The sequence below is a fragment of the Rhopilema esculentum genome, chromosome 16 (genome assembly GCF_057945365.1).
Source record: "Rhopilema esculentum isolate cy_ngs chromosome 16, ASM5794536v1, whole genome shotgun sequence".
In the NCBI taxonomy this organism is placed as follows: Eukaryota; Metazoa; Cnidaria; class Scyphozoa; order Rhizostomeae; family Rhizostomatidae; genus Rhopilema; species Rhopilema esculentum.
In genome coordinates, this window is record NC_142830.1 from 9,099,004 (window position 1) to 9,126,567 (window position 27,564).

At 36.7% G+C, this 27,564-nt stretch overlaps 3 protein-coding genes across 5 annotated transcripts in view; 1 reads left to right on the forward strand and 2 right to left on the reverse strand.

Moving 5' to 3' along the window:
- The window catches only part of LOC135682736 (ATP-dependent RNA helicase DDX42), a 29,353-nt gene extending 22,471 nt beyond the window's left edge, over window positions 1-6,882 (reverse strand). Inside the window, exons 1-8 of the mRNA XM_065197745.2 lie at window positions 6,505-6,882; window positions 5,773-5,890; window positions 5,504-5,574; window positions 4,736-4,883; window positions 3,789-3,824; window positions 3,184-3,288; window positions 2,262-2,381; window positions 1,552-1,773 (exon numbers count right to left, since the gene is read on the reverse strand). Coding sequence (XP_065053817.1) covers window positions 1,552-1,773; window positions 2,262-2,381; window positions 3,184-3,288; window positions 3,789-3,824; window positions 4,736-4,883; window positions 5,504-5,574; window positions 5,773-5,890; window positions 6,505-6,755 — 1,071 coding nt within the window. The 5' untranslated portion in view covers window positions 6,756-6,882. The remainder of the gene's footprint in view (window positions 1-1,551; window positions 1,774-2,261; window positions 2,382-3,183; window positions 3,289-3,788; window positions 3,825-4,735; window positions 4,884-5,503; window positions 5,575-5,772; window positions 5,891-6,504) is intronic.
- Window positions 6,883-9,230: 2,348 nt separating this feature from the next.
- Window positions 9,231-18,625, forward strand: LOC135682735 (ankyrin and armadillo repeat-containing protein). The gene is made up of 10 exons (XM_065197744.2): window positions 9,231-12,301; window positions 12,696-12,851; window positions 13,948-14,229; window positions 14,418-14,671; window positions 14,987-15,136; window positions 15,402-15,722; window positions 16,092-16,233; window positions 16,468-16,708; window positions 17,326-17,378; window positions 17,722-18,625. Exons 1-10 carry the CDS (start codon window positions 9,763-9,765, stop codon window positions 17,916-17,918), a joined length of 4,335 nt encoding a protein of 1,444 aa, XP_065053816.2. The 5' UTR covers window positions 9,231-9,762; the 3' UTR covers window positions 17,919-18,625.
- A 143-nt stretch (window positions 18,626-18,768) lies between these two features.
- LOC135682740 (uncharacterized) lies at window positions 18,769-27,228 on the reverse strand. Of its 3 annotated transcripts, XM_065197753.2 has the most exons (8): window positions 26,804-26,943; window positions 25,550-25,643; window positions 23,678-23,790; window positions 23,036-23,169; window positions 22,712-22,761; window positions 22,414-22,463; window positions 21,002-21,079; window positions 18,769-20,637 (listed from the first exon to the last, which is right to left on the reverse strand). In XM_065197753.2, exons 2-8 carry the CDS (start codon window positions 25,620-25,622, stop codon window positions 20,395-20,397), a joined length of 741 nt encoding a protein of 246 aa, XP_065053825.2. In that variant the 5' UTR covers window positions 25,623-25,643; window positions 26,804-26,943; the 3' UTR covers window positions 18,769-20,394. The 3 variants fall into 3 exon arrangements, with proteins under 3 accessions (XP_065053825.2, XP_065053824.2, XP_065053826.2); XM_065197752.2 differs by lacking the exon at window positions 25,550-25,643 and having other exon boundaries at window positions 26,804-27,226; XM_065197754.2 differs by lacking the exons at window positions 22,414-22,463; window positions 25,550-25,643 and having other exon boundaries at window positions 20,496-20,637; window positions 26,804-27,228.
- Window positions 27,229-27,564: the final 336 nt, after the last annotated feature.

Sequence of the window (27,564 nt, forward strand, 5' to 3'; positions counted from 1 at the left end):
AAACTGGCAGATACCACTGTGATTAGAAGCAGCATAATTTCACATACCGTAAAATTCCAAATAAAGCCCTCACAACCGCGAATATAGTCCCCCCAAATATAAGCCCCTTAACCCTGGGACGTAAATTCGCTTGCGAAAGTAACCCTCTCCCCGAATATAAACCCGAAGCTTATATTTGGAATTTACCATAAAAGTACTATTTTCTCCCTTCAGCAGGGAAACAACTTTTCATTTGTTACGCTTACTACCTACAAATATATATATATATACAAGGTATCTAAATGCCCCCTCCATAGCAGCTAAATGCCTCCTGCATTCTGGCGTCTTTCTTGCTTTACCAGCTATCTTTTCTGTAATTATTTGAAAAAGCATCCCTTCGAATTAGCGCCCCTTCTGATGGCAAACAAATTTAATGAGCACCCTAGCTTAAACGAGCGTCCCCTCAAACCAGAAAAGGGGCACTCAATTTGAAAATCGCAATCTCTGCCGAGGAGCTTGTAAGAATGGACGAAACGAAAAGACGAAAGACGAGTTTTTTCAGTTATGCTTTACTTCACTATAACTAAGAAGTTTACAAACACATTCATGGCCCTCTAACCTATCTTCTAATGCGGTATATAGACGATATTATTGATGACACTTCACTCCCTATCAACCAGTTACAAGACTTAATCAATCTTGTCAAGAATTTCCATCCAGTGCTTGACTTCACCTATACAATAACAGAAGACAGTATGCTCTTTATTTAAATTCAACTCTCTTTTTCCATACACGACCGCGATGTAGAGAAGAAAGTACGTCTTCAGGAATCCAGAAAAGTTGACTTGGATTCCACAGTCTATATTCACTTCAATAGAGATACTCACACAATATCCAATATTAAAATCACTAGATTTTGCCACGCACCTAATAAAAACACTCAACGAAAAACCCTCAAAAAACGTATTTTTTTATAAACTTGGTACTCTAATCCCTAAAGGACTTTAGAAACAATTTTCGTATTTTTTCCAATCCAGCTACTATAATGTAACACTTTATCTTATCCCCTCGCATATTTCTACCTTATCTCATGTTCTATTTGTGTTCTATTCATGTTCTAATTGAACATTAACTTTTGTGCTCAATTTTCGCACTACAACTTGAGCCCTTTTATTACCATTGACGTTTTTTTTCTTCTTGTATTTCGCAGCTGATATTAACTGCATTCCGATTATAGCCCCTCCGCTAATATAATCCCCCCAAATAAAAGCCCAATAACACGGACTTTGAAGTGTTATAAGCCCCGTGCTTAAATTCGGAATTTTACGGTATACGATTACCGTAATGGATACGACTGAATGATAAGTCTGATTCATTGGTGAATTTCCTAAAAACTTCGCTTAAGTAACTAATGCTGGTCATATTAATAAGGTAATAAGCATTAATAAGGAATTCACTTTGGAAACTTTAACAGTAACTTTAGAAAGTCTTTGGCAATCTATTCACATTCCCTTTCTACGACAATGAAAATTAAAAAGCAAAACTTGATAAGAAAAAGCTACTAAATCATACCCGCAAATTGTAGCATTTTCCAAACTTTTTGACTTCAGCATGAATTTGTTGGCACAATTCCCTTGTGGGTGCACAAATAAGCCCAATGGGACCATCGCCGTCTTTGAGTTCATTCTGTGCCATTATGTGAACTAACATGGGCCAGATGAAGGCTGCAGTTTTTCCGCTGCCAGTTTTGGCAATCCCTATAATGTCTCTGCCACTTAAGGCAACTGGGACAGCCTAAAGGTACACAGACATAGAGTAAGGATGATTATTGAAAAATAGTGCTTGCCAATAGCGTTTTACACTAAAGTCGTACCGCTGGTTAATGATGTATCTTAAAAAGGAGCTATTCCGGTAGGCCCTTTTTGATTTTTAGGGTTCTTCCTCAACTTCTAACGGTATGAGCCCTGAAAGTTGGAGCTTCATCAGTAAAACAATTAAGAGCTGAATCTAGTAATTTTATCATTTTTAATGATAAGCAGCCATGCTAATTATTGCCCCTAAGCTCCCTCTCACAATTCTGTCACAAAAAACTTTCTTTCTTATGATAGCTACATCGACAATAAATTTGTTTGCTCTCATAAACAAAGTTTCCCTTAAAAAAGTCCGGCTTTCTGTAGAATATTAACAAGCACTCAGTTGCCCCTTTGTATCCACTGTTAGACAACTAAATAAACTGAAGACTGCAACAAGGAGAGCATAAACAGATCCGGAAATGACTTTACCTGTGCCTGAATGGGAGTTGGTTGTGAGTACTCTGATCTTCTGATTGAAGACATCAAGAAGAGATCAAATCCAAAATGTGCAAAGCTAATTGCAGGTTTTGCAGGTTCAGCACCCAAAACCTACATTTCGATAGAGGTAAACAAAGCAAAAGTTGATGACAAATGTAAAAAACTCACTAGCAGCCATATTCTTTACTAAAAAAATACAGCTATTTAATGAAGCACAATATATTTTCTTAAATCTTAATATATATTAAATATCTTAAGCACATTATATCTTAAGCATAGGATGTATTCTTGCAAAACATTTTAGTTAAATATAACTAATAAGGACTGTAGTATAATGACAATGATACAATAATTGAAACGTTTTTGCCTTGATTTGAGATTTACACCATGTAAGGCATAAGGTATATAAATCCTTGAATTCCAACCTCTCTTCATTTAAGCCCCTCTCAGCCCTCTTCCCCCATGGAAGATAAAATTTTAATGCTCCCTCGCCCTCAAATAAGCCCCTAACCTGACATGCAAATTTTACATAATATGATTTAAGTCCATGGTAAATGACATATTAGACAGAAAATGAAAAAAGAAAGTAAACAAAGCATTTTCAAAATGTTTCTGTTATTAGTATTGACTCCAGTATTCTGCTTCTCAAAGGAAACAATATTGAAAATGCTTTAGAAAAAAGCTTGTTGTTTGGCCACATTGAGATAATTTTTAAGGCCTAAAATCATTTAAGCACTGCCTCAAATAAGCCCCCAACCAAAAACCTCCCAAATAATAAGCCATCAGGTGCTAATTTGAGGATTAACAGTCTTATATGTTCTCAGCACTGTGTTTAAACTTACTAGAAAGACTTCATGTGGTATTTTGCAAATATACAAAAATTAAAATACTCAAGAGGAACAGGATTGCTCACCTTTATGCCAAGTTTCTTTCTTAATGCTTCTACATCACTCCTTGATAATGCAGCTATTTCACTGTGTTCCTCATAAAAATTTCTATCAAAATTTTTATAATCAATCTACAAAGAAAATTAAATTAAAAATGTTAATTTACCACCGAAACAGAAGAAAAAAAAGCCAAAACGCAACAACGATTGGCATGGCTACAGTGAAGACCTCCATCAGGTGATCACTTCATTGAGTCATTTGGCTTAGTGGAATGATCCTTGCTTTTAATGCTGTAAACTGGAGTTTGATTGGGTCTGAAGTGAAGTATTCATAGTAAGCTAGCATCCTCCTGAATGGGAATAATGGTCAGAATCAAACTCCTGGATGGGAATAATGGTCGGAATCAAACTCTTATTTGCTGCTTCAAAAACCAACGCACATTCCACTGAGCCAAATGATGTGGGTTTAAAAGCTCATTTTATAAAATGTTCAAATGATAGCATATAAACTTAAAGAAAACATTTTTGTGAGATGTTTCACTTTTGCTTTATATCAGCAATCATATATCCCCGAAATAGACTTCGCTACCTGCAATAATCAATTTTATAGAACAAACACAAACAAGAATTACCTCTGAGTGATCAATGGGCGGCAATGGTTCAATCATCTAGAAAGAAAGAATAAGTTATGAAGAAAGTCAAATTTTCAGATTAAACACCATTACTATCATTTTTACTTATTATAGCCCAAATAAATTCTGAAAGAAAATGACATCTAATCAGTGAAATGATGCAATCAAGATTTAACAACAAGTTAGTTGTGACTTTATTTGAAAAGATATAATATACAAATAAGGAAAAAGTTTAAGCTTCAATTCCATTAAATTGTTACTACTATGTTAATTTGCTTATTAAACAGCTTACTTACTTTGCAAAGAAAAAGCTTGCAAGGAATTTCAATCAAAGTTGAATTATAGTTTTGTGAAACATATTTTCAATCACTGTCATGCTTGGAAATGTGCTCTTTTATGTGGAGTAACACAAATCTCAAGAGGATTTTGACAACTATATGGAAATATCTATGGTAGCAGTGTTTTGTTCTCAAGGAAACAGTTTTAGCACAAAGCTGAGGTATGAAACAATGTTTGCATACACATATATAGGAACGCTGGTTGATGGTTGATTGGTTCCTATCTTAATTGTTCTGCAAGTTCTTTAGAGACATGCTGTCATTTTTATGATCTGATTTAACGTGCATGAAACAAGGAGCCAGCAAGAGGCGAAGTTGTGTGACCGTTGGGTCTTTATAAATTTACTAACTAATTAAATAAATACAAAACATGAAAACAAGGGGACACTACAAAAGTGTTGTTGATTACATTACCTGGATATAGAGGCAATGGAAGATGTTTTCACTGACTAATTGAATAAACACAAAACTGGGCGTATTCACATAAAATAAGGGGACGCTACAAAATGTTGTTGATTATGTTATCTGGACACAGAGACAATGGAAGATGTTAATGGCAATGACACAATTGAGAAAATGGTTATGTTCGACAATGGTCACTACACATACCTTTGACTTTTCTGGTGGTATTGGATTTCCATCACTGTCATAATCCCACAGATCCTCATCATCTGGATATGGGACAATGAGGCCATCTTTGACAGCATTAAAATAAGACTCTTGATCATCTTCATCATCAATATCAGTTCTCTTTCCCCTACAATGAAAAAAACCAATTCAAATCAAAACACTTTTATCTATTTATCAAGGAAATCTCAAGAAACAGAATCTGAAGACTATAGGAAAAGTTATAGGAACGATATTTGGTAATTGATTTGTTGCTATATTCTGCTTCTGTTGAATGACCTCTCATTCTTAGACCTGATTTAACGTGCAGAAAACAGGAAGCCAGCAAGAGACAGTGTTGTGTGACCATCATGTCTTGATGAATTTACTGACTGACTTACAATATAGGGCGTATACACATAAAATGAGGGAACACTGTGCTACAAAAGTGTTGTTGATTACGTTACTGTGGACACAGAGACAATGGATGGTGTTAATGATCATGATACAATAGATTAATTGATTATGTTCGACAATGGGCACTACAAAGTAACAGACCCGTTAACTCATGTAAATGAAAAATCAACAAGTAAGATGTTCAAGTCAAACTGGAGAATAAACATTTTCAAAGTTTGATAATGGAAAATGAAACAGGCATAATATAGTTACTTATTGCTGGCTTCATAGATGCATATTACTATTACATAATTAATTCTTCATGTGAGCATTGAGGACCATGATAAGAGATTCACTTCCCACAATAACACTTACTTGCTTTTACCAGCATCTTTTTCTTGCTCCTCTTGTTTCTTTGCTTCGATTTCCTCTTTTTCTAGATCATTCTTAATAATAAAAGGAAAAAATATTTGACACAATAACTTAAAAATCAAATATCAATATTAGTATTGGGTTTTAGATAATGTTTTCCTTTGTTTTCCTCTGGTTACAACAGTTTGGTTTACTGAGTTGTAGGCACCTATTTTAAACATCAATCAGGCATATGCTAAGAACAATAACAAGGCTTGGCATTAGAAAAATACCTCAATGCCAGCCATAAATTTGTCAAGTTCATCCTCATCTTCATCATCACTTGTTCTTTGATATGGAGGAGGGCTGTTTGCTGACCTTTGGTATGGGACATCGTCAGTATCCCATCTCCTTCAAGAAAAATTACAGTTAGCTATCTCAACACGACCACAAGCAAGGGATTGCATTTTTCTGGCATTATAGAGGCATGCAACCTATGTCAAATTTGATAGTAGATTGTTATTTTGAAATATATTTATTTTTTCCAAAATATTGGACAAGTAAGAAAGCTCTAAATGGCTGGAGGTTTTGAATAGTGTTGCTAGTGTTATTAGAAAACTCACAGTCTTTTTGGCATGCAGGTACCACATTTTCCACAACACATGATTATTTTCAACTTTTTTTAAATGTACTGAGAATAAAGTTGAAAATTAAAAAAGCATCTCAGCATATTTGTACTTGCATCAAGATCTGCCATGTTTTGCAGAATAGCTTAAAATGTAAACTGAAGATGTTAAAATTAGTTTCATGTCAAATTTAGTCAAATAACACGGCTAGATCTCAAAATGCCACACTCTTTACCAGATGTGCACTGTGCAGCTGCGGGGACATTTTAGAAAAAGTATCTCGGGCATAAACTTGCCATACTCTGCAGTCTAGGACACAACAAAAAAAACAAAGCTGTTCAAAAAAGGTGCAACAAACATTTCGTTTCATTTGTATCAGAACAAGAAAAATTCACGTACGACTTTCTTTTCTTTTTCGGCTTTTTATCTTGCTTTTTGTGTGCTTGTATTGGTTCGGTTGTTGGTTCGAACGGATTGTACATCTCCGATTCTTTGCTCTGCTCTGGCTTGAAAAGGTCGCTTCTAGACTGCGAACTAGCGACGAGTTTGTTACCCAATTGTGGGAGAACTTTTTCCTTAGGCTTCTTGGTTTGCATTGCGAATCCTGAAAATCCCAGGCCCTTGGGCTTTTGAGGTCCTGAAGGAAACATTTTGATGCCTTAATCCTGGTAACGAATTGCTTATGTATGATTTCTGGCGTTCTTTCTAAATGATGCACGACTACTTCTATCCTCTCGCGGCGGAATCCACCATTTTGCCTTATTTTGTTTGAAAAAGAGGCTATTGCAGTATCCAACCCCCCCCCCCCCCCCCCGCCAAAAATTGTCTTGCCCAAATGGAGTGCATGACTGATGACGTCACAACAATCTTCTTTAAGAATTTTTTAATTTGGATCCCATAACCAGAAAGAGCATAATGAAATATATCTAAATATGGAAACTCAGCTAAAGGTCAGCTGCGATATCGCTGGGTACATGAGCATGGGCGCTGGCGCTTCCCCTATCATGATAGTTAAACAGAGCCAAAATTACAGTACACTCTTTTTTATGTGAACAATTTTATAAGAACACGAGCCTCAAAATTGGTCAAAAATTAAGAACAAGTTTAGAACAAGCTGAAGCTGAGCCACATCATAATATAATTTTAAGCAACGTTTCACCGAGGATTTTTAACGAGGATTTTTAACCATGTGTTGGTACTTTTTCGATGAATTTTCAAACTTGTAGGCAGATCTCTTGTCTAACTCAATTTGTTGGAAAATGAGGCATTAACACCTCCCTGGAGCGAAAAAGGTAGCTATTACACTGCTTACACCCTATTAATTTAAAAACAAATTAAGAACAATCCCGCCTCAGACTCTCAAAAAAACAGCCAGCCTCTGGAGCACAGGCTAGTCAGCCTGAACTTAAAATTACTGGTTCTGATAAAGAGTGCAATCCTTAGCACACTCCAATCTTTTCATTGGCCGTATCTTACCCAATTTTAAACATATTTAACTGATTTTTCATAATTATAAGTTCATCTTAGTGTTTTTGTAGTTTATGTGGTCAAAATTGAAGAGATCTAAAATGGATTTTAATGACGTTATATCTTTTTATGAAGTCTATTGGCAATACATTTTTAAAGGGGCCTCTATGATTCGTATCGCTGATAAGTGGTGAACTGGACCATGACCGTGGCCTTCCCTTACAGTTTGGCAAAAAGGATCCATTTTTCCCAAAAAGGAGCCCAATTGGAAAAATATGAGACTTGCCTTTCGATTCGATGTCTTATTACGGAAAATGAACATGATGGACTACATCAAAACTGAGGTTGATTGTAAAAGGGACTGGGTGTCTATCAATTAAAAATATCTTTAATGACACGAAACCAAACAAATGCTTTACTTGTGTACGTTATGGGTGTTTTCCCAGAGAGCTGTGGAGGAGCCAATGGTCACTGTGTGTGGTGCAAGGTAAAAAGTTCTGATTCTGTAGTTGATAAAAATACAAACGCCGCGTTAACTACTTCTTTTATTCAAAGCCATAGCATTAAGATAATACAATGTTCGTGTGCAATGACACATCGCAACTTAGGTTGCTGCATCGTCTCGAAGTTTCGTCTTCCCAACAATCTAGTTTTTTGGTTGCGCCTGACAGTTAAAAATGGTAAAGGTATTGCCGATGAGAAAAAGTAGTAGATCAGAAAAACGCATACAGGAACAGCTCAAGGAAAGGAAGGATTTTGCCAAAAGAGGACAAGAAAGAGCCAGTTTCCATATTATGGACGAGTATAGAAAGTAGTGTGTGTGTCAATGAGTACTGACTTTTAACTGTGCAAAACTTTTAGTAAGGGGTTCTCATAAAAGAAAAACTTTTGCTCGGCCAATTCACTCGTTAGTCGTTATGTAAGTTACATTAGCTTCATGTAAGTTACAAGTGAAACAGTTCGTAACATCATTTTACTTCAAAACTTTTTAGATTGGATATTAAAATTTAGAATTGCTGTCTAGAATTAAAACTTTTTTAGTTAATTACCTATGGGTAAAGACCTCTTTCTATTATTCAATTGATTGGGTGCACAGTGCTAAAGACAACAAATATGAATACAATTTGTGCTTAGGGGATAAGGTATTCAAGGTACCCTTTGCTATTTTGTGGGTCTGCAACCCCCCCCCCCCCCTAAATCACTGTCCTTGCTTTTTGCGGCAGAGCAGCTGTTTGGCAAAGCATTTATCTCTTCTCTCTTTAATGTGACCTATAGCACTGAAGATCTTTGATGAAATTCAATATGGAGCTCTTTCGCAATAATACTTTTGTTTCTAATTTTGTCGAGATTCGATGTCCTTTGAATATAATATTTAAACACTCAATTAACGTTTTTTATCTGTCTGTCTCTATCAAAACACCCTTGTAACAAGCCCGGTGAAAACCGTACCCGATAAGAAATTTCCTGAAAACCGGGGAGGCCCCATTCGAGAAATCGAGCGACACAGGCAAGGAATTTTTCCGTTTCCTCCCATCCTAAACAAGCTGAATTTTCCCCCAGGCAGTCATATCTAAACAAATTAAATGGTTGAGCTCGATTTGCAGATTTACATAGTTTTAATACCTGCTATAAACAGAACCAGTGAAAAAGAGCTCGCAGGGCCCGTTACACGGGGGTGTTTCGGAATCATTCGCTTACTGCGAAGGAGCAATTGGAATGTTGAAAAGCTTTTTGTTGTTGTAGCTTTTCACGTGAATCAGAGAAGAAGGGCTTTCCTGCTTGAAAATCAAAGATGTTTAACGTTAGTAAGGATTGCCATTGAAATATTCAATAAATTTTTGAATTATGTATTCAAACATCTACTAGCAATGTCGAATCGCCTATTTCTCCAGTGTGATTTCGTCTCTATGTCACCTGCTGAATATGATTGACGCTGATATGTTACCATGGCCGCTCGTCTGGAGCATATGTAAACATTTTGATTGTTTGGAAACTCAAAGCAAAACGGATTGTGGATTCCCTTGGAGGGTTTGTGATTTACTCTCTGGTCTTTGAGAACTATACTTGGTTTAAAAACCATTTATCATGAGTACTGCAAGATGAATCAAAATGATTTGCAAACTGACGCAAGGTGGATCAGATACTATATAAGGTAAACAGACATAGTGTGTGCAGAATACTCATAACATAATGCAAAGGAGACCGACTATCCCTAAGGTTCCCTCGCAAACGGAAGTTAGCCTGTCTGCAATGATGGGCTTGCGGACCAACGAAGAGCTTAATAAAAACACAGATAATGAACTTTCAAGTTCAATGGCAGCCAGTCGTATAGCAGCAACATATTTTGACAAATATGAACGTGACGATCTGCAAGAAGCACTTTCATCAACCAGCCTTGATTGGTTCTTATCTGTAGATGATACTAAAATCCAAGTCGACCCTCCAAGTGGTTTGGCATCAAGTTTGAGGCACTTAGATGACTTGGATGTCATATTTGTCTTAATTCCAGCTCCTGAAAATGTCAACAAGTCACTTGAATTAAGGGAGATGCATCAAATTTTGAGAGAGCTGGTTACAGGGATCTATGTTCTAAATCAAATACCAGGTATAAGTTTGGAATCAAACTTTGATAAAAGCACATCGTGTCAAATGCCTGCATGCTATCATGATACAAGGATTGGTCAATTGATGATCTCTGTTGATTACATGATGAAAAGTCTTTGGCATGGGGCATTCTTTCCTATGGATAAAAGGTCTAAATTCAATGAAAGATGGAGGCAAGCAGTTAATTTGAACACAGTAACTGGAGAGGCTGAGACTAGAAGAAGCCATCAGCTGATATGGAAGGAAGCAGGTTTTATTGACATTGCATCTGATGAAGATTTCCGTGAATCATTTTCAGGCTTTAATGCTTCAGTTATTACTGACAAGAAATTTGCTGACGAGCAGAAGTTTTTTATGAAATATGCAGATGATCTAGCAATGGTTCTTTCATTTGAGCAAAATACAATTAGGCATTTCAAAAATATGTTTGTTGTTGATGTAAACACTCAAATATCAGCTAAGATAAGAAGCCAAAACATTGACCTTAAAAGTTATGAAAGGCTTCAGAGACAGTTTTACTCTCAAGAGAAATTTTTGAGAGAAAACATTGAGAAGAAAGAGCAGATTAGGCGAGAAATCACCCTTCTAAAGTTTGTAAGCCTTCTTGTGCCACTGCTTATTGGATTGAAAAGAAAGAATAAGATACCAAACATAAGTGACTTTTTGCCACCATTGACACATGAGGAGTGCAAAACTGATAGGGAGTTACCTCCAATTGTTATTAGCGAAGATCTGTTTTGTAAAAACTTTGAATCATCAGATGATTATATTGGTCTTCATGGAGGCATTCAGTTTATGAGAGAAACACCAACTGATTTCTTGTTACCTAATCTCGGAGTAAGACAAGATTACAGCAAAATAGTCCAAGCAGATGAGAACAATTGGAACAGACTCAACAGAGCTGGCCCTCTTCTTGATAGTTACCCTTTAAGTCCAATTGAAATTGATGGTAAACAATACTTTGTTTTCTCATTTTGTACGGAGACATACTACCCAATCACACCAAAACTGCCAAAATGGGTCCATGCACACTATGATGAGATAGCTAAACTAAAGCCAAAAAGGCTGCCACTTTCTGAAATCCACATTCATGAACAGTTCAGAAAGAGATTTGGGTATCAGAAAACGGTTAAACTCAAACAAGTTCCTGCAGGTCTGAAAGCTTCTGCTCACAGAGGTATGACAGCAGTTTTCCATACCATATGTAGACGCCAGACTCTCACAACCTTGGGCTCATTAGATCCTCAAGGAATGTCCCTTTTGCATGAAGCTGCATTGATGAACAGACCTCAAATTATAACTCAGCTGGTTATGATGGGGCTAGATGTAAATGTCAGAAAGTTTAACAATACCACAGGTCTTGGTATTATGCCACTACATCTGGCCTCACGATCAGGTGCAGATGAAAGTATAGAGGCATTGGTTGCATTCAAAGCTGATGTGTCTGCATTTGACTCTTTGGGATTTACTGGTATGCATTATGCTGCATATTTCAATAATGTCAACTGCATCAGGATATTTTTGAGCAAGGACAAAAATTTGCTAGAGTTGAAGACAAGATCTGATTCCTCATCCACTCCATTACTCCTTTCATCTACAAGCGGCGCTATAGAAGCTTTAAAATTCTTGGTAGATGTTGGCGCTGACCTTAATGCAGTTGATTCAGAGAAAAACAATGTTGTAAACATAGCTGTTCTTCATGAGCACACCCACATACTTGAGTATTTCATAGACCAAGGTCTTGAGAGTGCTCCAGTTTGGAAAGTCCTGGTGACCATGCTTAACAGCAACAGTCTGTTTTACCAGCAGCAAGCTGCTAAGTGCCTTGAGGCTCTATCACTGCATAAGAAAGACAACTGGGAACCCATTGTCAAAGCTGAAGGAATCCCAGTTCTTGTTTCTCAGCTTGAAACAAAAGATGTGCCTCTGCTATCTATGGTGGTTTCAGTATTATGTAATATTGGGGAGTTTGATGAGGTTAGACAAAGAGTGACATTAGAAAATGCTGTACCAAAACTAGTTGGATTGCTCTCATGTCCTATTGCTTTGGTACATTCGCGTGTTGCAGTTATTTTGGGGGATCTTGGTTGTGTTGAGGGGAACCAGAAGGCTATTGCTGCAGAAGGTACAGTTTTATTTTTATTAATTGCTCCTCAAACCTTGTAAGTCAAATACAAACAAAAGGAAAAGGTTATAACACGAAAACTCACATTCTTTGCATATCATTCTGTTATAAAAACCATGTCCCACAACTGTATTTTTGTACACTCAATCTCCCACTGCTGCTTTATGTACTAAATCTATGTTCAAAAAATAATGCGTTTTATACACTCTTTCTGCATTAATGCAAAGATTTAATTTAGGGGCAAAATTGAACATAATTTGATACAGACTAACATAGATGACTGCTTCATTGAGATATTACACAGTTACCATACATGGAAAAGGCACCTGCTATTCTTGGATTTTTAATTATTACCCAGGTGTCAAATATTTGATTTTTTTCATAAAATCTTTAGGTGGAATTGAGAAACTGGTGAAGCTGCTGTCTTCTGAAACAGAGCATGTTTTAGTGAATGTTGTCAATGCCCTGCGTGTATTAGCAGAGAAAGACCTCGAGAACCAAACTGCTATCGGATGTCACAATGCAGTGCCAATCATAATAGAACTCATAAGTATGTTTATTAAGCTTTGAAATTATGCATAGAAATAGCATAAGCCACGGAACTCCCGAATAGTTGGTGGCTATCGTAAAAAGCAATTATCAAGATATTTGAATATTGAATATATATGTAAACAAATGTTATATGTTCGGCAAAGCTGCGTATTTCAGATTGTTATCTGAGATAAAAGTTATCTTGACTCCACATAAAATGGATATATATCGACTGTTTTATCGATGTCATTACAAAGTACCGTTAAAGCTCCCCCTCTCTTTTAAGCCCCCTCTCTATTAAGCCCACCCTCTTAAGCCCCTGATATCAAACAAAGAAAACATGTGCATTGAGTTTTGATGGGTGTCATGGCGATAAGATAGTGTGCATTAAATACTGCCCGTGTGAATACTTACTTGTGCGCCTTAGAAGTCAGTCGAAATTTGTTTAGAAGATATCCCAGGGGATATCAGTTATGTAGCAAATATGAAACACCGCAATACGCCGAGAATAAACAACAATAAAAACACGTAAATCAGTAAAGGTTTTATTTTTGGCGTATTGCGGTGTTTCATATTTGCTACATTTTTATCTACTTTTCGCCGCAAGAACTCCTTGGAGCCCGTCGAGCAGCCTGCTACAGTGGCCTTTTCTTCATTCACACGATATCAGTTATTCCTGGTGAATCTGAGGAAGATGAGGGCATTGTAATGGATTGATTTTAAGAAACTTATGAAGCTGCTAGCAAAGTTTTTGAGAACATTTGTATGACATTTTCATAACAAAAAAAGAATAAGGGCATTTTAGTAACATTTTTTACATTGAATCATTAATAAGCCCCCTCTCTTATAGGCCCCCCACTCTTTCAAGCCCCCCTCTCTTTCAAGCTCCCCTCTAGGACTGGCAAAAAAAGCCGCCCGGATGCTTAATAGAGCTTTTAAGGTAGATCTATCTATAGTTATAGTGTTCATGGGGAATCCATAACAGTAAATTTAACATTCTGTCGTTAATCATGATCATATATTGCTACGAACCCCAGTCAGTTGCCCCCTGATTGTGTCCTGTCCAAACCTACATACACACCGTTTACCATCTGCAATCATCTTGTTGTTTACAGGTTCAACTTCCATTCGCCTGCAAGCAAATGTCGCTGCATGCATTAGTGCAATTGCTCATAAAGACAGAGTCAATCAAGATATATTTATTAGAGAAGGTGTTGTAAAGCCGTTGGTCAAGCTTCTACGAAGTAAGGACTCAAGATGCCAGTTGAAGGCAGCTCGTGCTTTGCAGGCTCTGTCAGAAGACAATTCCTATGCACAAGAAGAGGTTGATAAACACGGCGCTGGGAAGCCTCTGATTCGTCTGCTCAAGTTGTGGGATGTTAATATGAAAGAGCAAGGTTTGAATGAATTCATCTTTTATTCAGTACCCTCTCATCTCTCAGTTGAGTCGAAAATTGCGTCTTGATATGTCAGAACATATACTTTATGGGATAAAATATGTTTCATAGCTTCGCATTAGGTAGAAATGTAGCAGAACAGAAAGAAATATAATTTTCACAGAAGCTGTATTACCATTAAATCATAGGTGCAACTGCTCTCTGGGCACTTGCCGGTGAGAACATTGAAAATCAAAAAAGGATAGCAGAACTGATTGGAATAAACATATTGGTGGATATGCTAATGACAAAGTCTGAGCGTCTACAATACGTTGCTGGGATGGCGCTTACAGCTCTTGGAAAGGAAGATATTACAAATCAGAACAGAATTTCGGAAGGAGGCGGAATTATGCCTCTTGTTCGCATTTTAAGAGGAATCAATGTATCACACTCTTCTGAAAAGGTAAAAAAGCAGAAGTGTTTAGTTTTTAAACTGCTGAGTTTAATCCAAGAAGGATTTCTCATCTTTAGATTTGGCCGCGAAGAATAGTTCTCCAGTTGATTATTCTGGCTTTTCAAAGGGCGAAATAGGATCACTCTGAGGATTCTCTAGATTAAGATATAATTTAAGCACTTCAGAGCTTTGTGTAGATTTGTTATGGAATTGCAATTACAAAAAAGGATTGCCCTGAGCTAATGTCCCTTCGATAAGGTTATGCCAAAGCTTGTCTGCTAACATAGTTAATACTTCAAATAACCTGGCTCCTTTTGCTTCAAGGTGCTAACAATGGCGATCGAGGTTCTGGGAAACTTATGCCTTGGTGTTGCCCATCAACCAAACAAGGCACTGCAGAAAGAAATAGCATCAACAGACGCACTGGCATTGCTCATCAATTACATGCTGAGCAACAGAAATCTGCAAATTAAGGTAACAGTCAGAGAAAACTTTTCTGTTTTAAGTTTTCTCGTAATATTCGAAGTTTTCTACGAACACTTCTACGAAGACATGTAAAGCTTTGATAAAATTTTAATTATATCATCGTCATTCTATATACCCACCTACACTTTATTTCAAAATCATTGGTTAAAATTTGATCGAACCGATAACCAAATTTCAGATAAAAGATAAAGGAATCTAACGAGCATTAAGATAAAGCTGTTAGCTTATCTCCGCTTTTTCGTGTTTTATATAGGTCGCAGCAGCAACAACACTTGCTAAGATAGTACTTAGCAACAATGTCACACAAGAAGAGCTTAGTAAGCACAAAGCATTTGCAATATCACACGTACTGGACCTAATCAGAATAAAAGACATGGGGATCCGACTTAGAGCCGCAACTGCACTAGCAACCTTTGCCTACAACAACATCGATCAGCAGCTTGCTATTCGTAGCTGTGGAGGAGTAATGATGAAATCTTTAGAGAGTTTCTTGGATTCTGTGGATGAAAACCATCAAGCATATGGGGCGTTTCAAATCATTGTACTGGCTCGTGTTATCGTAGATGTAGACCAGGTAAACAAATACGAGATTCTACCTTTCTGTGAAGAAGTGTACCAGAAAAATAAAAATAATAATACATTAGAACGAAAAATTTTTGTAGATATAAGTTACTCTACTAGGTTCAATAGTTTTGTGACTCAAAAGCAGTTTACATCAGGCTGTTGGTCATATCAGACGGTATTTGCATGCAAAGACGTAGGAACCAAGCAAAATATTCATTTTACATGTATTGGCAAACATGTAATATTTCCTTCATGTGTGTCAAAAATGAAATATTTTGCACTTTAAATGACGGATTGATTCCTTATTAAATACTAGCTGTTACTTAGACTAGCCTTTCTGTCTTCTAAACAGAACTTTTAACAAACGATCTCCTTTTAGGTCACCCTATCAGCGCGTGGTGTTAAGCTGCTTGTTAGTTTGCTAGATTCGACAAAGGATGAGTCCAAGGTTCTGGCAGCTCGTTTGCTGGCTAGTCTTGCCCACACAAGAGCTGGTATCCCAGACGCCATGATTGTTGCTGGTGTGTATGCCTTGCTTATTGTGGCCAGATGTATCAACATGTAATCTTTTTGCGTTTTTTCACACAGAGTTAGAAACGATTCACAGTTGAAAATTTTGAGCACCTGACATCTCATTTGATATTTGGTCAGTTTTTAGGTTGAAAATGTAGTGTAGATCGAATGAAAACGTAGAGGTAAAATCGTGAAATTATATAAGAAAAAGGATTTTTTTCATTCTGTTCCTTCATTCTTAGGCGCAGTAAACAACTTGGTCCAAAACCTTCATTCACAAAACAGTCAAGTGAGGAGGAGCTCTGCAGTTGCCCTTGGTTACCTGACATTTAACAGCACTGCAGCAAGACTTTTGTTGTCCGCTTGCAGAAACACGCCGGGTCTGTTTGATTCACTCGTCAATAACCTTGGCAATGGTAAACTTAGCATGGCGTTTGCTGAAGAGTGGCAGAGAAATGTCAATGTTGGATTGCCTTGTAACAGGTGGGTAAAGGCTTGCAACAGTCTGATAGAGTAGGGGTAACGTGGTTAACCATAGTTGCCACAAACTGTTATGAAAGCCACAATATCTTTCACCTTCATAAAGCGGTTACAAACTGGAAAATCTTTGCCGGGGCTGGGCAGACCTCGTGAAGCCGCCAATCCTGCAAAGCCTCCTATTCCCCAAGGCTGGCAAAAAGGAACATCATAGGCCTAGTGCTCAAAATAATTTTTAAATTTCATAGTTACCGATATCTTAGCTAGGTACTGATACAGATGTTTATCATGGTAAAATGAATTGAGTGTGCTGCATAAAAAAACGATACTACGGATGAAGCACAGTATTAAGGAGCAAGGTTTTCATCTTTAGTCTTGTTGAATCCCCAGAAGGCCAAAGTTTGTTACAACTTGTTAATCACTCATTGCATGGAACAATTCAACATCCATTGAACGAACAAATCAGATCTTTGGTAGGAGGGCTTTGGGAAGCTTTTGTAGGAAAGTTAAACGAGGACAGAACGGGAAGGTTTATTTGATTTACAATCGATAATTAACTGCGGACAATTTAATCATTTATTCTGTTGACATCATCATAAATAAGTTTTATTTTCTCGTTTTAGCTTAGAGATGAACGGTGGACCTCCTGTGCAAGTCAAGCAGCCTCCTGAAAGACGTTAGTTATAACTCTTGTCATTTTAAAACGTTTCCACTTTTAAAAACTTTGTTCCCTTTTAAAGGAATTTGAATTAATAGATATGGGCTCAGATATAACTTGAAGTAGTTTCATGTACACCAATTTGATAGAAAATAAAGAAATTTCAGGATATATTCCTTTCTTGCTTATATTCAATTGTAAAAGGAATAGCACAATTTGCATATCCACACGGTAATGAAGCATTTTATAGATTTGGAGATTTTTGGTAACGTGCGGATTCCTCTCACCATCAAACCAGCTAAATGCTTCATTTGAAAGGACGAAAGACCGCTCACTAACCAGGACTTTTCTTTTCTTCCAGGGCAAAGACCCAAAACAAGCCAAAGTTTGCCTGCACTTCGGACCGTCTCTAGAAATGAAAGACTACGCCGAGTTGCATCCATGGAGCCAAGGCCAAAAACGGCAGCGACTCGATCGATGCTTCCAAAAAGTATCAGTCTGCCAGAGTGCAAGGAAAAAGGCAACATGAACCTAACGAAAGGAAGCAAAATGTCTTAAAGCATTTCTGTTAATCGAATGAGAATGACAAAGCAAAGATCGAAGCAATAGCCATTCCAAGTCACACAAGACACAGCAAGCATAAGCACACAAGACACAACAAGCATTAGCTATCTTGCCACAAAGGCTCTAAAAAAAGCTTTCTATTAGCAATGGGTTACCAGATTCATAATGTTTCATTGTGAAGGTACCAGCGCTAGTAAGTGGCAACAATTTTTAATTGATGCACACTTGAGTATTCTATTTGATGATCTCTACCACAACTGAAGATCGCGACAAACTCACTAGAGCATTGTATTACTAACGCAACAAAGACATTAAACAAGGCGTAAAAAAAGAAAATTCAAATATTGCTCAGGAATGCTTGCTCGTACGTAGAACTCAAACAACGCGCTCTGATAAGAGTAAGATTGAATTTTTAAGGTTAAATTTTCGACAACTTACTACCAATTGCAGATTTTGCACTGCAACTAAATACCTCTCTTGCAAAATTTATTAGCAATTTTTTTAAATCGAGATACGAACGGTGAAAAGTGTGATATGAGTGCACGGTTTATGAGCATGTGTCAGAAAATAAAGGCAAGATTTTTTGAAGCATCTCAGCCCTTACACTATACATTTTCATCGAGAACTATTTTGCACCTATGTTGCAAGTGCTTCGAGTATGGCTCATGAAAATTTATGCTTGTTAGAGTTTGACTACAATTGATTTAGATGAGAAGCATGCACCTACTGCCATACTGCCTGGCAACACCCAATTATAGCGTCCAATCCCCCTTGTCGCGTCAGGGCAACCGCTGCTACACTACTGATCCTACTGCATACTTCGTTAGCTCTTCGTAGTCTTCGGAAAGCATCCTAATGCTCATTGCCGTTCACTTGCATGATGCAAACACCTGTCCTATCCATTCCGTCGCTATCTTTTTTGTTTCTATGTTTTCTTGAGTTCTTTCTTTATTTTTCTCAGTATACCTCGGTTTATTGACAGATGCAGGCCCGAGAAATTTGGCTATCTGGGTTCAATTGTCAACCATAAATGTCTCTTTCTGTCTCCAGTCAATCCTAGTCTAGTTTTGGCACTGGTCGCTATGTTTTCCTTAACAACTGACACATGTGAGCCATAAGTTAGTGACCCTTATACCTACTTGATTGGGTGAATAAATGGATGTCATTTTTACGGAGCCACCCAAGTAACAGTCTTTCGAATTTTGTTAAAGGAATTCAACCTCTCCTTGATCGTCTTAAATTATATGTTTTAGGTAGAAATATTATGTTTTCTCTCTGTAAATAAAATTTGTCTTTCGAAATTAAATTTTTATGAATATTACTTAACATCACAAATATTTCGTATAAATTGACGGAGAAACATTTCTGTCACAATAATTGCCTATCCTAGCGAATTTTAAAATAGCTTATTTACGTAGAACTGTATTTTATAATACCTCCTTATGATTGTCGAAAATAGTTTACTAGTATTGATAATTAAAATGTATATTCTCTATGGCACAAATAGAAATTCGGAGTAGATGTTGTTTTGACTTGCTTTCGTCTTCGCGATAACTATATTGCAATGAATATATTTCATTTTGAAACCTGCCCACAAAAAGCAGTCCTTCACTTTAAGGCACAATGCTTTGGAGTGGGGCAAGGGGCTACACCCCTCCCAAAGCACCAAATTTGTGACAAAAGTTTAGAAATCTTAATAATTTGTCGGAATGTGTAGGGAAAATTCTATATTTACCCGTTCTTCTCCAAAATAATTGACTTCATCCGCGTAATGGTTTCTTAAAAATGTGATATTTTGCAAGCGAAAAAGATCTTTAACATCAAACATTTACTAAGAAGTTGTAGCTTGATAAGATGTAATTTGCTGGGCAGCTGAAAATGCACAAGTCCCCAAACAAGCAAGTCAACCGCTTCCGCTTTAACGGGTAAGTATGCATGACAATGATATTTGAAGGAAGGACTGAAGAATGGGGCAATGGAAAGAAATCAAGATGATTATGAACAACATGCTAGCCAGAAATAAGGAAGCCATTTCAAATGGTTTGCCAGAATATCCAAAGTAATAGGATGGTAATTCAGATAACATTGAAAGAGCAACATTGCATGTTGGTAGCTCTTTAACATCATGCGATTGATAGAAATGTGCATGTTTGATCATGTTTTAACAACATCCTCGCTATTCACGCACCAAATATTACACAACACTCGTTATTCTCAAAGCTGTAATTCGAGGTTCATGTTAGACGTGGATCAAAAAAGAAAAATAAGCACTTTTTACTTAAAAAACACTTAAAAAGGTTGGTTTAAAATTTTTCAATGGAAATTCTACCAATTAGAAGTCATAAAATTTTTTCTCACCTATGCAGTAAAATTCAAACAGTCTACATCATAAAATTTCATTCTTTCAGAAATAGCAATAATCAATTAACAAAAAAACCATTATTAGGAATAAGCAATTTCCTTTTCTATATTAAAAGGGGTTATCTCGTTTTAATGTTGAGCTTGGGTAGTTTCTTATATTATCAAAAATTCTCATAACATCAGGATGAGAACTTAGCTGATCAATCAACTTGTCTGCTTGCTGCATTTGGTTCTCATCAAGATCCACCAACTTTACAGCGACAAGCTCATCGTTTGCAGAAATGACATGAAAACCGTGCTCTGAACAAAGTGAGTTTTGCACTGCGCCAAAATCCAACGGAGCACACACAAACTGCAGATTGCAAAATAAGACATTAAATGGTACCTCTGATGGCAGATCTAATAACCTTCTTTTAACCTACGGCGAACCCGAGGTTTACTGTAAACAGGGCTTATGTGATCAAGGGTAAATAATATGATTACAGGAAAGTCATCAATATCGATGAGCAAGAGAAATGGAAAGCAATGGGCTCCACTGACTAGCTATAAAGGGGCTTTGGACCTTGTTGGAAATTGAAATGCGAAAAATAAGTATCACAGAAAATCTGCATGTTGAGATCCTCATTAAAGGAATAGCATTATGGTTGCTGTTATTGACTGGCATTTATTACACCACCTTCAAACAAGACGATATCGTTGTATCAGGTTATACTCACACGTATCACATCATTGCCGTCTTCATCAGTATCGAAATAGAAGTTTTCTGCACCGCACAAAATCGCTGCATCCTCGACCTAATAGAGGAAAAATTTAAGAATTAAATTAAACGCTGTGTTGTAGCAATAATGTTGAATTCTGCCATTCACACGTCAAAATATCACAGATCATTGTACGAGAGTCTTCTCCTATGAGTCCCCACAAGCAGTGGTGTTTCTATTGGGAGGCCAGGGGGCCATGCCCCCCAGAAATTTTTACAAAAGTAACTATTAAAAATTTGATGCTTTCTTCCATAGCTGTTCAATCGTTTTTTGACTTTGTTAGGATTGCTCTCTGCTATTTTGCTCAATGCGATCTTTATTGAAAATATTTACCAAGCTAAGGGCCCTAAAAAGCATTTTGATTTGTAACCGAGGTGAACATTCATGAAATTTTGGCTCTTTTCTGTAGTTACCAAGAAAAATTCACTCTTGAAAATCATTTAACTCTTTATTTTAATTATATATTTGTTATATATCATCACGAAGATAAACCTTCTTGGGGTGGGGTGCGCAGGGTATTATCTGCATCTCATTGAAAACCCTTTTCGCACTGGCACCCAGCGCAGGGAAATACCAATACCATCCCTACCCAGTATACATTGGCAATCTACCATTGCATATCAAAAATCTATGATTTGAAATTCTGTGTAACAGAATGATTTGCTTGATCTTATGGAGGTTGAATATAAGACATAACTACTATGGAAAAATTTTACCAACCAACTTTACAAAGCTATTGGCCTTTTTATTTTTAGAAATATAGTTCTTCTGTTGATATCATAATGTTCATGTATTACTGTTTAACAAGCAAAACTCAATGAAGTAACGGTCCCGGACCTTTATGGGTCCCCAGCAACAAAGTTTCTTTGTTATTTTCTAAGGAACGCAGCTGCCTTCGTTACGCAACTAATAAAACTATTAGGCATGATGGTAAAAATAAGCGTATATTAACTAGCATCTTCATTGGGCCTTAACCTACGGATGTTGTAGATATCTAAATGCAGTTTCTGGGCATCCCTAAAAATTTTCTTGCCAGCAGCCATGGCGGTTATCATTACAAAGCCCTAGATCGATCTTAACATTGAAGTTTCATCAGCCCTGATAGAGTTGTACCAAGGACATACTTATCTAGGGGGCGCCAAAAAGTGGTGTCCTAGAGAAGGACCAAGGACATACTTATCTAGGGGGCGCCAAAAATTGGTGTCCTGAAGCAAATTTTGAGCCACCACACCACTGTTTTACATCCTACTAGTTCGCAAAGTATATGGCTGAAAGCTGGCCCCCGGCTAGCCCCCCCCCCAGATTTTTAAGGCTAGATTCGCCACTGTCCTCAAGTATTAGCAGAATTGACAACAAATTAAGTTACATACTCTGTTTACACTAGCATCGTCATTGTTACTTCTCTCTGCTGTCACAATACCTGTGCATAAAGGTAATGGGAAACAGATTAGGCTTCCTGGTTATCTAAAATCTTAACATTTTAAGTTAAAAAGGTTATACAAGGTGTGACCAAAAAGGGGTAATATCTAAAACTTGATCAGCTAGAAACTGTTAGGTCAGCTAGAAAAAACAAAATCAGCTTATACATCAAATGCTAACTTGTGGCACGCCTGTAGAATGAAATGCTTTGATTTGTATAACATACAATAATTTACATAAAACCTGTACCTTTGCGTTGGAACATAAAAGAAACAGATCCTTCCTCGCTCTGTATTCCCCTTCAAGAGAAGAAGTCAATTTTTCATGAATCCTTTCAACAAGAAAATGTAACACCCCAAGAATTGAGCAGTTAGCATCTATAAAAATGTAAGCAAAATGGCTTACATTTAAAGATGAACTAGGGATTGTTTACAGTAGATTTGCACTCTGATTGCACTCTTAATACTTGGAAATTGCACTTTGAATATTTTCAATTTGCTGCACTTGTACACACTCTAATGGCAGCAAGTGAAAAATATTAAATTTAACAAAAGAAAAAACAGCGATACATACCCATATTTTTTTAGTATTGTATTAAGCTCAGGCCGTGTCCTTTTTATATTTGAGCTAAGAACATCAAGTAAAACTGCACACCTCCCAGGACCTCTTATTTCCAGTGACAATTGAACTTTTGCCTCACTACCAACCTAATCAGAAGAAAGTTATTGATTAATTACACACACCATTTCATATTGGGTTTTATAATAATGAAGTGGCAAATGCAGTGGAGCAATCAGTTGTGTGCAAAATGAACTTTGAGTGGCGGAAGGGGGGGGGGGGGGCAAAGGAAGTTTACCAACAGGATGTGCTAGATAATATTTCATGATAGTTTATGGACTGAGTATATTCTCACAGAACTAGTATATTCTCACAGAACAAGCCATGACCTTTATAAAATTCTTGAGTTGTTCTTGTCTTGTAATTATCAAATCAAAACATGGTGGGGTTGATATTTTTCCAAGCATTGGTTGCGCAATAGCGGAATCAGGTAAGCATCAGCCAAGATGAGAAGTGGTGGAAAATTTTTGACAAGCCAAGATCATGATTACAACTTCTAAAGATAAACTCGAAACAAGAGGGCTTCTTCAAAATTTGGGGAATGTAGCACCCCCACACTCCAATCTTAGCATGCCTCTGAGAAGAAATCTCACTTACACGTAGCCCTGATTTGATTGCAGACTCTATGCTGTCTTTTGGCATCTTAACAGCTTTTGCTCTTGAAATTATTCCATCCAGCTTTGAATTTGAAATAGGATCAGGTCCATTTTCTATTAAAGCAAAAAGAAAAAGATAAGACCATTATAATGTTCAATATAGAAGTTGAATACTAAAATACTGTTACAAGATAAGTACCATAATGCCTCAAACAAGTGCCCCCCTCAAATAAGCGCCCCCTTGAATAAGCACCCACCCTAGAGGTAAAATTATTGAATAAGCGCCCCCCCTTGAATAAGCGCCCACCCCTCGAATAAAAGCGCCCATCCTTCAACCTTCAGAAACGGGCGCTTATTTGAATTTTCGACGACAACATAATTGGAAGGCAATTCACCAAGAAAGATGGAATGACCAACACAGTTTGTTGTAGTTTTCATTCTCATTTTTTGCTTTTTCATCATAATAACATGCTTCAATTGAAAACACATTCATTTTTTAAGTCTCTTCCAAATCTATTTTTTAAATAAGCGCCCCCCTCAAATAAGCGCCCACCCTGGAGCTTCAAAAATTAAATAAGCACCCGGGTGCTTATTCGAGGCATTATGGTATTGAAAAATTTACTGTTGATCTAAAGAAAACATTATCATAGTGAAGAAATATTGTAGTAACTAATTATTAGAGTACCGTATTTTGCCGTGTATAAAACGCATCCTTACATAAGAGGGACCCTTAATTCCATGTTTGAATTCAGAAAAAATAGTTTTCATCTGTTTCATTCACAACATTCAGATACACACCCACTTTCACTCAGCTCTTGTAAAGCTGTATCTTTCAGTGAAAGAATAAACTCAAGAATACTATAGACACTAACTCTGTGGAGGAAAATTTGTTTAAACCGCAATGTTTCAAATCATCAAGTAGAAAGTTTAACATCATAAAATAATCAGAATCATCATTAAGGCTTATAGGTTTTAAAATCCATACAATTTTTGTTCATCATCTGTTTCATTCATAACATTCAGAACAATTACAGAGATGTGCCTTCCAATTAAGAGAAGGCAGGGTACAACCTTTCTGTTTGGGAATAAAAAAGCTTTTGTCAGATAATTTTTCTATTGTGGCTGGAGAATTTTAAAGTTTTAACTAAATTTCCAAATAAAACATCATAAAATTTTGTCTCTAAAATGACACTTTGCCTTCAAAGGAAATAATGGCACAGTTGATGTTACCATGCGTAAGATGCACCATCAAACAAAGCCAAAAATAAATCGAAAAATGTGCATCTTATACACTGCAAGATATGAGCAGCTTGATATCTAAAATATTGAGAAATAGGGAATCAAATAACCTGGCTAAACAGATTATAGTCTCTGGTAAAAAGTTTTGTTATACAGTGACTAAAAATCACAGAGTCAGGATCAAACCATGAAATATTTGGCATAACATGTTACCCCCCCCCCCCAGACCTTTTTGCTCAGATTAAGATAAATTACTGGTGGTCCACCAGAGGCCTAGGGGCTCCCTCTTGACAAGGTCATTGTACAAAAATGTTCATACATCATAGTAATAAAATCATTGCTTAAAAAGGCCACTAAGTCTTAAATTTACACCAGAGCTGTGAGCAGGTGAGAGCTCTGAACCAGATACCACACGATTGCTTGAACAACATTTTCATAGGAGGGTGAAACTTTTTTCCCTTTAGTACAGACCAGCCTTTTCATGAAAAAATTATCTTAAGGGCAAAGTACTGCCTGTGTGAATGGGCTTATGAGGACAATAACCCATTCAGCAATATTTTTAAAGGAGATGTCAATCAGCACTTGAGCCTAACCTTTAATTTCAAAAATGTGTGGCTACTACAAATTCACTAACTTTTCCATAAATGCTCTTCCTGTCTCTTGCGAGTGAGACTTGTTTTTGCAAGGACAGCAATAGCCCACGCCATTATTTGGCAAAGGCTTCATCCCTATGAAAAAAAGGCAAGGTATAGAGGGTCCAAGTGATCAAGCCCACTTGCTTAAAGTTTTTCTTTCCATCTTTGAATGTATTTGTCCTATCAATTTCATGAAAATATACATTTAACAGTAAACAAGCACCCAACCCTATACAAAATTTGCCATTTAATGTAGTAGATTCTTACAGTATACAGAACAGGACAGTTGTAAGATCATTGCTTAATGCAAAAACCAGTCAATTGTTAAGGGTAGAAGACATGTTTAGTGGCCAATAGAGGTGCAAATATTTGAGAATTTCTCTATAGTTTCACTTTTCTTGACACGGTTCAAGGGCAGTAGCTGCCTAGGTGCATATTTAAATTTCGAAATGCAAATTAATATATTTAAATTTTTACTGAGACCTCCACCATACAATGAAGTTTTATGCTTGATTTTGAGTGTGTCTTAGTTGGTATCTTTAGCCTTGACACTTAATTTCATGCAGACAAATGCCAAAACCCTTTGAAATATGTTACAATGATCTCAGAATCAATTAGCCTGAACTTTTTTAGAATTTTCTTTTTTTTTTGATGACAAATTTTTATTTGAACACATACATCAAGTTAAGCATGGTCATTACATGTTTTTCCAATGTTTTAAGTGTAAAAACGAGTTAATCTTTAGAAACTTAGTTTTAAGTAAAATGTGTTTTAATTAAAGGTTGAAGCCAAAAGGTAAGCAAACCCTATTTAATTGAAGGTTGAAGCCAAAAATTCTTTTTGGAGAGGTACAGAATTGATTTCTGCTGACAAAAAGGGTGTGTATCACTCTTTATGGGTGTGGTCATAAGATAAATAATCTTAAATCAAAACTCAAACTTAAGTGTCACACTTCTTTTATGTGCGGACAGACAAAGTATTAGAGGTTACAGCGCCCCCATACCTGCCCTTTTGTGATGCCTCAAGTAAAGGTTGATATTGTATTTTTATTTTCTGTATACCGGTGCTAATAAACTGTCAAATACGTTACACTTTCTTTCCTATCAGCAGTAAAAGTTTATCCAGGAAAGAAAATCGGCGCCTTGTGGTACTTCGATCATGCAAGGCGCTTCAAAATTTCAATTCTAACATTTGAATAGAAAGGTAGGCTAATTTTATAGTAGTTCTTAAAATGTTATTAACAATTTACGTACCTTTAACTGCTTGTATTATCTCCATAGACAACTTTCCGAATTTTTTGCTTCTTTCTGCATCTTTATGCATTTTCTTGAATTTTATATTTGCCCAATGACTATGTCCTGCCATATATTTTACAAAGCTAGTACTAAAGTAAATCCTCTTATCTGAAACACTGTTCAAATCGTTGACTTTGGTTGATACTTTATTTAAAAGTTTTCTGTGACCACAATTTAAGCAAAATAGGCTGCTGGATCTCCCTTGCCATAACAAAGAAATTCTGTCTCTGGATGAAGTAGAAATACGCATTGAAGCTGCAGTTGCTATATTCCTAGAAATAAAATTAGAGTTTGTAAATACCTTCATATCGGCTGAGTTTAGAGTTGATAAATTATGTTTTTCTGCATTCCTACTTCATGCGAAGGGCAATTTTCACTTAGCCTCGCTTCCGACAGCCATTGAGAAAAGTGAATGCACAGTGGCACAAGGAAGGACAATAATAAAAAACAGAAATAAAGCAAGTAACCGTTTAATATTTGAATAACAATTTTGCGTGATCATTTCTTTTACCTGGTCTGGTCACGTCCATAATATCACACTTACATAAACAATTGGATGTGAACTCTGCTTGTTTCAATTTCTTTATGCTTACATGTTGATCGCATCAGAGTGAAACTCGGTGCTGCATGCTAGCTTACTTTAAACTCGATGACTTTTGAATAGCAAAGTTTCAGCAAAACCAGCTTCAGACAAAAGACTGTCGGACGAACAGTTTTTG

Excerpts from the sequence above, each read along its gene's own strand:
- LOC135682735 (XM_065197744.2), top strand. The coding sequence starts at position 9,763 with ATGCAAAGGAGACCGACTATCCCTAAGGTTCCCTCGCAAACGGAAGTT. Across the intron at positions 12,852-13,947 it reads AATCATAATAGAACTCATAA|GTTCAACTTCCATTCGCCTG; the intron begins GTATGTTTATTA and ends TGTTGTTTACAG. Across the intron at positions 14,672-14,986 it reads TATCACACTCTTCTGAAAAG|GTGCTAACAATGGCGATCGA; the intron begins GTAAAAAAGCAG and ends TTTTGCTTCAAG.
- LOC135682740 (XM_065197752.2), bottom strand. The coding sequence starts at position 27,152 with ATGAAGGTATTTACAAACTCTAATTTTATTTCTAGGAATATAGCAACT. Across the intron at positions 23,791-26,803 it reads GATAATACAAGCAGTTAAAG|AAAATGGACCTGATCCTATT; the intron begins GTACGTAAATTG and ends TTGCTTTAATAG. Across the intron at positions 22,464-22,711 it reads TTTTATGTTCCAACGCAAAG|GTATTGTGACAGCAGAGAGA; the intron begins GTACAGGTTTTA and ends CTTTATGCACAG.